General features: G+C 40.6%; 1 protein-coding gene across 2 annotated transcripts in view; it reads left to right on the forward strand.

Annotated features, from left to right (window-relative positions):
• The first annotated feature begins 3,691 nt into the window (after positions 1 to 3,691).
• The window catches only part of LOC135212601 (uncharacterized), a 28,347-nt gene continuing 22,222 nt past the window's right edge, over positions 3,692 to 9,816 (forward strand). For both annotated transcript variants that reach the window (XM_064246159.1, XM_064246160.1), the window contains exons 1-2: positions 3,692 to 3,796; positions 5,562 to 5,637. In XM_064246159.1, the coding sequence (XP_064102229.1) occupies positions 5,577 to 5,637 (61 nt within the window). In that variant the 5' untranslated portion in view covers positions 3,692 to 3,796; positions 5,562 to 5,576. The remainder of the gene's footprint in view (positions 3,797 to 5,561; positions 5,638 to 9,816) is intronic.

Consider the following 9,816-nt stretch of genomic DNA (forward strand, 5'->3'; position numbering starts at 1 on the left):
TGAGGAACAAAAATGCATGCATCATTGAAACTGTTTCCCTCCCTATTCACTGGCCACCGATAAAAAACAAAACAAAAAGAGTAAGCCTAACTGAATCTCTCATCCATCAAGGATAAGTTTACTTTTTCATTAGACAACTATCAAAGATTTCAAGTGTAGATTTAAAAATCTCTTCCTCTCCATCTAAAGTATTCATCAGACACCAGTCATAAGCGTAGAGCTAGTCATGATACGAGGCACTAGAATTCAAAATTCACAAATGAATGTTGCTCAGCAACATTTACACTACTGTATTGTCTTGCTCTCTTGTGGTGTCTCGAGGTGTTCCACCTCTAGGCCCATGTTCTAAATTTTGCCGTTCTTTAAACAATTTGATTTTTTTATGTATGATTCTCTACGGTTTATTAAGCTTTCTTGATATCTCTCTAACAGGAACTTGCACCGAATGCAGTGCAATAATTGTCTCTCGTTCATCGAGAGATGTTTCTTAGACCGATAAATGACACATTGACATTAGATTCCCGTGCACATAACATCACACTGTTAGGATATCGTTTTTTTTTTCTTTTTGGTTTTAAATTTGATAGCATTTTGTGAGATTCCAATGTTTTCTGTAAAATTTAACAAATGGAATAGTTCAACTACCCAACTTAATATTGAAATGATAATTTAAGGACTATGTTTTGCTATATGGAAAATAGTTTTACACAATAACATAAAATAATGTTCTAAAGATATCAGTGAATGTTTTTAACGTCATTACATATGATTTCTTCCATCTTTGAAAAGAAAAATATATAAATAAGGCATGAATCGTGGGTCAGGCAGGTGAACGAAAAAATATGAAACTCTGCCAAGAATTTTTTGGCCGACAGTACATGATACTATAAATGGCCGGAAAGATTTACCGAAGAAAATAATTATAGATGCAAGGAAAGGAAAGAAAATAGTGGAAAACAATGGAAAAGTACATGCATGCAATTAAAATAAATTTAAGAAAACTGGAAAGAATGTCCAAAACAGAAATTAAGGACAAAGCTAGAATCTGTGACACACTGGAGTGGAAAGAAGACATGGAAAATAAAGTGACAGTAAATATATATAACAAGTGGAAAAGTGAAATAAAAGATGAAGAAATTTACGACAACACTTTTGGTTCAATACTTCTTTTTAGAGCAAAAACCAACTCATTGCACCTAAATATAATAAAGAGGCACCAGAATGGGAACGCCTGTTGTCCGTTTTGTGTAAATACAGAAGATATTTTTAATTTTCTTTTATATTGTTTTTCTTACAGGGAAGAACGTATTAGATCAATTGGCCTTCAATAACCTTATGAAGAAAATGAAAATGATATTGTTGTAAAATTCTTATTTAAAGAAGAACACACTGAAATAAGAAAAGAGACCTTAAATAAGATGTGGAAGAAAAGAGAGAAAAAAAGGAATTAAAGAGCTTAACAATTAAAAATAACTCTTACGATAAAGAGGCGCCGTTGTAAAGGAATGGCCTCGACCTATAACCAACCAACCAACCAAGGCGAAAATACAAACATGACATGGAAGCAATAGTGAAAAGATTAGGACAGCAGATGAAATGCCATATATCTTTAAGAGAACATATGCATGGAGTGTATGACCAAACAGAGACAGAGATTAGACCCATGGAAGAAATCCACATAACAGAAGAAGATGTAAAAAATCAACTTGAGAAAATGAAGACAAAAAAAGCACCAGGACCAGATGGAATGAAGCCCACCAGTACTGTTCAAATTACTCTTACAAAGTAACAACCTCCAAAAAGAATTGGCAGAATGTTTAAAGTGAAATACTGAAGGGCGGAGGAAAACGCAGAAAAGCTGGTTTAAGTCAAAAACAACACTCACGCCCAAAAAACAAAACCCCCACAGTCAAAGATCTAAGGCCAATTGCTCTAAACAAATGTATCATATAAAATCTTCATGGGGATCCTGAGAACCAAAATAAAATAGAAAAACATATTAGAAATATAGGAAAAATGAATGAACTGCAATCCGGCTTTACACACAAAGGAGAGGAATCGATAATTTATATATCTTACAATACTGCATACAAGAAACTTACAGAAGAAAGGACCCATTATTTGTAGTATCAAATAGACTTCCAAAAAGCATTTGACTCAGTTAATAGGAAAAGCTCATTGAGGTCATGATGAAATACAGACTACTTGCGGAAGTAATAAATACAGTTGCAAAGATATATACAAATGATGTAACAAGCCTATGCTTTAAACAATATAGAACAAAAAGAACTAATGTAACTAATGGAATAAGACAGGGATGCAATGGCTCAACCATATTCTTTCTATTAATAACGTACCTGATAATAGAAAATTAGAAAATACAACAGAAGGTTTCAGAAATGAAGTAATAAGGATAGTGGCACTACTATATTGCAGACGACGGGTTAATACTAGGGCACACACTAGAAGAAATAACAAAATCAATAAAAACCCTTATGGAAATCGCGGGTGAATGTGGCCTCCAAAACATAAACAAGGACAAGAGTAAACATACTAATATATAACGACTGGTACAGTATCGATGATGTGGAGAATATGGAGCACATAGAAGGAATAAAAATAGTTAAGAATATTAAATACCTAGGAGTAACAATCAACAACATGAAAGACTGCTTCAGAGAACAGATAAAAAGGGCCCAAATTAAAGCAAAGCAGATGGCAAAAATATGGCTAATGCAGTCATCAATACAAAAGCTGTAGCAGGGTAAAAATAGGAAAATTGTACTGGAAAGGACTAGCGATGCCTTCATTCATGTATTGCAATGGAAGTCATGAAACTGACAGGAAAACAATAAATGAATTGCAGAAGATAGATAATAAAGTATACAGAGCAATATTGAAAGCGCCAAGTTACACAGCAAGTTGTGCGTTAAGATCTGAAATAGGGGCCTCTTCCTGCCCAATCTAGAATAGTGAAGAATAAACTTTTCTACCTGAAACATACACTGAAGAATGGTGGAAATAGGCTCCTATATGAGATAACAATGGATCAGTATGAAAACAAAAAAAACCCCTGGATAATGCAAGTAAAAGAGTATATGAAAGAACTAAATATAAACTTAAGTAAAATTGAAGCAGTTAAAGACAAACAGTTAAGAGAAATAATAAACAATTGGGACAGAAAAATATGGCAGAAAGAAATGAATGAAAAGTCAACATTAAGACATCTACAAAGAGGAAAAAAAAATATAAAGAAAACATAAGAGAAGAAATCTGGTATGATAACACTGAAAAAACAATGCTGATCAGTAGGGCCAGACTAGGTATACTAGGATTAAATGATAGAAATAGGATAAAAGGAGAAGATACAAAATGTTTATACTGTGAGGAACAAAATGAAAATTTAGAACATTTCTTACTTTACTGTCCAGCATACAATGAATTAGAAATAGATATAGCTTTATGCAGCACCATATCAAGAAAAATAAAGCGGAATTAGTAGCAAATATAATCTTATTGGTAGTACTAATGAGGGAGGAAGTGGAGAATCGGAAAGATTTTATAAAAGAAATGTGGTATTTCAGAGAGAAGAAGCTCAAGCAAACACAAACAAGGAGGAATAAAAGAAGCAAGGGAGCCGTTTCAAAGGTATATCCCCCCCCACTACTACTACTACTAGACCCAGAAAGAGAGCGCACCGACGGCGGCAAACTCAACTCTGGTCTGGTGGAAAGTGTAAACACTTGCAACTTATACTTATGGCGAGTGAGGTTTCGTGAGGCAGAGATAAGTAAAGGCAAGTATTGGTGTGGTTTAGATGGAAATAGCTACCTAGTATACCGTAACCTTGTCTTTAGGCCTAATTAATCTAAAGTAGGTAGGCGTATTGTCGTTGCCTGTCAGGTTTCTACCTAGTACCTATAGGTAGATCATTGAAACTGACGTTTAGCCCTAATCGTACGTGTGGACGACAGTTTATGGGCGGAGTCAGTCCACACGCCAAAACTGATGAACTGATGGAATTAGGCTACCTAAAGTTCTTTCGACCGACTGACAGGTGATCGCACTTGTGGACTGGTACCCAACAATTTTATGACAGTTTACCACTGGATTTTTGCCTGTGAAAGATCTCTAGCCGCTCACACCAGAATATGAATAAACTACCTAACCTAGTATGTAGCCTATAGGCCTAATTAATTTTATTGTTGGGCGCTATTTGTAGACCATTGTGAGTCTAAATCATATATAGCCTACTACCTACTACCTAATTGATAAAAACTATTTCCATGTGATAGGTAAATATAATTTGGGATAGGCCTAGGTCAGTGTCCAGCCATTTTATGAAGGTGTTAGCTACTATAGGTACCTAGGTATACCTAGTACTACAAGTGAAATTAGGCTTCACGGTCCGTTTCATAAATAACTTTATTTATTTATTAATATTGTATGAAAATAGACATTTCTATTTAACAGGTAATACTATTTAGACCATACTTTTATGCCCTTTTGCTTCTTTCCTATTTTGAATTGAATTGCCATAGCAGCTAGTAGTACTTATCAGGTAGCAGAGTTAACATCGCTGCCATGTAGTGTTGCCACGACAAAGGCTAGGAGAGAAATGAGGGCAATGACCTCGGGTTGACTGTTTGATTGACAGTTCTGCTCTTTACGTGTGGACACTCATCCATTGAATGATCGGGAGTAGACTGACAGGTAAACTTGAACGTGAATACCTGGCCTAAGAAGGATGGTCGAGCGGGCTGAACCCCCAGCTGGTTCAGTGTACTTCTACCTCCCTCCAAGCATAAGTCTTTCCTATTGTTAAGACCAAAAATTTGTTCCGTGTATGAACAAATGGCAAATTTTGATTCAATTTGCATTTTTCATAGCTTACAAACCTAAGGTCTTGATGTTATACTGTCCTCCTCTAGTCACCCTGCTCGTGTACTGGGTTGGAAGAAAGACCGATGCGTCACGAGGTCCCAAGCTTGGTCGGTGACCAGCTTCCACCTCGTATATATATGAGTTGCCAGATGCCACAGATTCCTTGCTTTACAATCTATGATTGTTTTTAACTGGTTTCCAGCTGGTGCTAGAAGATTATCCTATTGTTAAGACCTCAGGTTTGTAAGCTGTGGAAAAATGCAAATTGATTAAAAATTTGCCATTTTGCTGTCATGATTCAAAAGAGCAAAATTCAATGCAGGTTGGTGTGCCTTCACCACATCGTGCACAATTGGAGGCATGTGCTCAGCTGGATATGCTTGAAATTGCATTGGAGAACATGATAGGTCAGTTTGAAACTACGTACTAAGCATGTGTGCTATAGTTACAAGAAGTTCAGTGGATTGGAAAGGGTATTCACACAAGTCAGATAGAAGAAACTAATGCATGTGGACATTTCCATTTACTAGCTTTTCCATCTCCCTTTTGTACCAGTTATTATGTGCAGTTATTTTGTTTTTTTTTTAATAACTATATACTACTATATTACTACAGATATACTGTGTTTATTTAAACAGTACATTAGACTATAGCTTTTAATTCTTTTGTTATTTCAGAGATCAAGTGCTACTATGGTGAATATGAGAGGTTTGAATGACTTATATGACTGGTATCAGCTTGCCAGAAAGAAAGGTATGTTGCATTTATGTCAAAATTTGCAGTATAGTATTAGTTCATGTACACATACAGTATGTGTTAGATTTACCGGTATTTTTGGCTTTTTAGCAATACTGTATTTGTAAGGGAAAAAAGATTTTGTAGATATGTTACTGAAATACGTGAGTTATTTATTTGTTTAAAAGCTTTGTAAATTATAATCTATTTATATTATTATACAGTTAGTTTTCATACAATCAACTTACCTGTCAGATATATACATAGCTAAGACTCCGTCGTCCCTGACAGAAATTCAAATTTCGCGCCACTCGCTACAGGTAGGTCAGGTGATCTACCGGCCTGCCCTGGGTGGCAGGACTAGGAAACCATCCCCGTTTTCTATCATATTTTCTCTGTCGCCGGTGGTATCAACATTGTTGTTATTACCTCCTGACTTAGATTCTTTTTTCACATTTGATCAACGTTTTCGGCTTTTTGGTGACGTATTTGGATCGTGTTTTGGCATTCGCTACTGTGGACTGTTTTTGGAATAACTCCTTTTGATTTTTGGTTTTTCTCAGTATGTCCTGATTCTAATGTGATGTGAGAATGTGTGTGAATGTAGGCTGCAGGGTGAGGATACCGAAAGCTTCGGTTGATCCTCACACTGTATGCCGTAAATGTAGGGGGGTTCAGTGTTCTGCTATTAACACTTGTAAGGAATGCGAGGGTTTTGAATGCAGAAGAATGGAAGACTTTGACTTCTTATTTGAAGAAGTTAGAGAGGGATAGAGTTAGACGACTGAAAGGTGTGAATTCAAGGCCTATTGAGCCTTTCACGGATAATTCTAACCCTACTACTGTAGATTCTCCCTATAAATCTCATTCTCAGAGTGTCTTTTCGGATTCGGCATCGGAAAATCGCCAATCTGAAAGCGACTATTCGAGACATGAAGTCCAAGATGGCTGACTCGAAAGGTAAGGCTAGTGATAGTGAACATTTTAGTGAAGTGAGTCCTATCAGTGTTGTGGAGGGGGCGTTTGATCGTCCCTGCGGCGCTCCCAGGCCTAGACCTCTTCCAAGCTCACATGCCCAGAGGAGAAGGAAAAGTCGAAAGCCTTAAGGAGGTCGTGGGGAATCCCCAACGGTCAGACGTCCCTTCAGCTAGCTCTGACTTCATGGCAGCCAGCTCAAGGGCGCAATTAGAAAAAAGCGTCCTTCGCGGAGTGTTTCTCGTCCTCTCCCTCTCTCACCTAAACGAGGGTGGAAGGAGTCGAACTTATCGAGACCGCTGAAGCGTCATATGAAGCAAGACATTGATTCAAGGCCCACCCAGAGCGCTTCTCGGATGACGCCCGTCTGCTATTAAGAAGGCGGAAGGTGGCGTCAGCGTCACCTGACGCTTATGGAGGAAGTACCCCATCATGCTTCTTCCCCGAGTGATGACGAGAGGCGTTCATGCACTAGACGTAGGAGAAGCGTCAAGAAAGATAATTATGGCGGTTCAGGAACAACTGTCATCTCTTGTGGAGTTTTAGCGTCCCCGTCCGGAAGGACGTGACGCTTCCAATTCAAGAAGTATCGTCCTCTCGCATCTCCCTTGCTCGAACGAAACGGGGGCTGACGAGAGTGTTGTAAGACAGAGAATCGAAAGACGTCTTTTAGAAGTGAAGCGTCATTTCAGCGGATCTTAGAACGTGACGCTCCGTCCAAGATTGTGACGCCAGTAGGAAGCCCTTAGAGAGCGAAGCGTCTTCCAGACGCGAAGCGTCATCAAGACGTCAACAAGAGACGTCATACATGACGCTCGGAGAGCGGGAAGCGTCATACAAGACGTCTTCTAAAGCGCAAGAGAAGCCGCAGGTTGTGACGCCTTCCAAGTCGATCAAAACGGGAAAAAGGAAAGACTTTCATTCCCTTAGCCCCTCTCCGATCAGGAGTTTGTCTCCTCCAGAAGAGGAAAGTTCTGAAAGGAGAACAGAAACTCAGAATTATCACGAGTTGGAGCAAAACTCGGATGATGACGATCATGGAAGAGAGGGCTTGTCCAACTATAAGGTGTTTGACTACCCTGCTTCTGGAGGAATACGGAGACGAGTTGACTCCGGCTGCTCCTCCTTCTCCGCGCCTCGCTCTTTTCGAGTGCGAAGGCGAAGAAGCCTTCGTCTTTTCTGAAGTGATGAAGCCCACCCATCTCGATGAAGCGGGCTTTACACGCCTTAGACTCCTGGATGAAGTCGAAGAAAGACTTAGTCAGGACAGTATTTTGCATGCCTCCAGCAAGGTTAGCTGGGAAAAGAGGCATATGGTACAAGACGGGGGAGGATATGGGTATCGCTCTCCCTTCTACTACAGAGGCAGACTTTTCGACGTTAGTTGACGCTTCAAGGCGTCCAAGTCTTATTCTGCTCGTATTACATGAGTATTTCAGAACTGGATCATCTCCTCAAGGGACTTTTCCATGTATTGGAAGTCTTCAACTTCTTAGATTGGTCCCTTGGGGTGATGTCCAAGAAAGCTCACGATTCACAGGGAATCGAACCTGAAGCCCTGTTATGCATTTTGTCTTGCATCGACAAAGCAGTACAGGATGGATCTTTGGAAGTCTCTTCATTATTTGGAGCAGGTCTTTTGAAGAAAAGGACGGTGTATGGCGCCTTCTTAACAAAGGCAGTCTCGCATGCTCAGAGGGCAGCTCTACTGTATGCACCTCTGTCTGACTATTTGTTCCCTTCTAAGTTAGTGAAGGACGTGGCTCACTCTTTAACTGAGAAGGCGACGCAGGATCTTCTGACGCAGTCAGCTAGGAAGAAGAAACCTGCTTTAGTTTCTGACAAGAAAGAACCTAGCACTTCTATGCAGCCCTTTCGAGGTGGTCCGATCTCCAGACCTCCCGCAAGAAGGAAGGCTCCAGAGAGGAGAGGTAGGTCCGCCTTTCGTCCCTTTAAAAGGAAAAATGAAACATTTCTCCTCCAAGCACCAGTAGGTGCCAGGCTCTGGGATTCGTGGAGGCCTGGACACTGATAGACGCAGACGCGTCTCTCTGAATATCATAAGGAAGGGATATCGTATCCCTTTCCTGAATACTCCGCCCCTACGTCAATACCAAGGGAACTATCAGCCAAGTACAAGGACCCTGTGCTGAGGGATACTCTTCGATCGATGGTGGAACAAATGTGGGACAAGAGTGCAATAGAACTAGTACTGGATCAAACTCCCGGGGTTTTACAATCGCCTTTTTTCTAGTGGCGAAAGCCTCGGGAGGCTGGAGACCAGTACTAGACGTTCAGCTCTCTGAACAAATTTGTTCAGAAGGAGAAGTTCTCCATGGAGACTTCTGCTTCAGTCCTAGCTCATTACGACAAGGAGATTGGATGGTGTCTCTTGATCTCCAAGACGCCTACTTTCACCGTCCCGATCCACCCTTCGTCGAAGAAGTACCTCCGTTTCAAGACGGGGGGAAGGATCTTTCAGTTCAGAGCCTTGTGTTTCGGCCTGTCCACAGCTCCTCAGGTCTTCACAAGCCTGATGAGGAAATGTGGCGAGAGATTTCTTCATCTCAAAGGAGTGAATGTCTCTATGTACCTAGACGACTGGCTCATCAGGGCCAGATCGGAGAGACAGTGCTTGGAGGACCTAAAGTTAAACTCTGGATTTGACCAAGGCGTTGGGATTGCTTGTGAACCTCGAGAAGTCTCAACTGACCCAGACAAGACCTAGTCTATCTGGGGATTCGATGGATTCTCGGGGTTTTCGAGTTTTTCCTTCGCAAGAGAGAACCGCAAAAGGTTTGAGGATAATCTCTCTCTTCTTAGAAAACAACAAACGTCAGCGAGGGAATGGTTTGAGCCTTCTGGGGACGCTTTCCTCGCTGGAACAGTTCTTCCCACTAGGAAGACTTCATATCCGTTCCACTTCAACTTCTTCCTCAAGAAGTCTTGGAGCTGAAAACCGGACAACTGTCGGACGTTTTTCCCATTCCAGTGGGAGATAAAGGCACAACCTACAGTGGTGGTTGCTACCTCTGGAAGAGAACAAAGGGATCTCTCTAAGAACACAGAAACCCACCTAGTGTTGTTCTCCGACGCGTCTGAGACGGGTTGGGAGCGACATTAGGCTCAGAGGAAGTGTCAGGCACCTGGGAACCAGCACAGGTGTCCTGGCACATAAACTGCAAAGAGCTCTTCGCCGTACACCTGGCCTTGAAGAGCCTA

The sequence above is a fragment of the Macrobrachium nipponense genome, chromosome 41 (genome assembly GCF_015104395.2).
Source record: "Macrobrachium nipponense isolate FS-2020 chromosome 41, ASM1510439v2, whole genome shotgun sequence".
NCBI lineage: Eukaryota > Metazoa > Arthropoda > Malacostraca > Decapoda > Palaemonidae > Macrobrachium > Macrobrachium nipponense.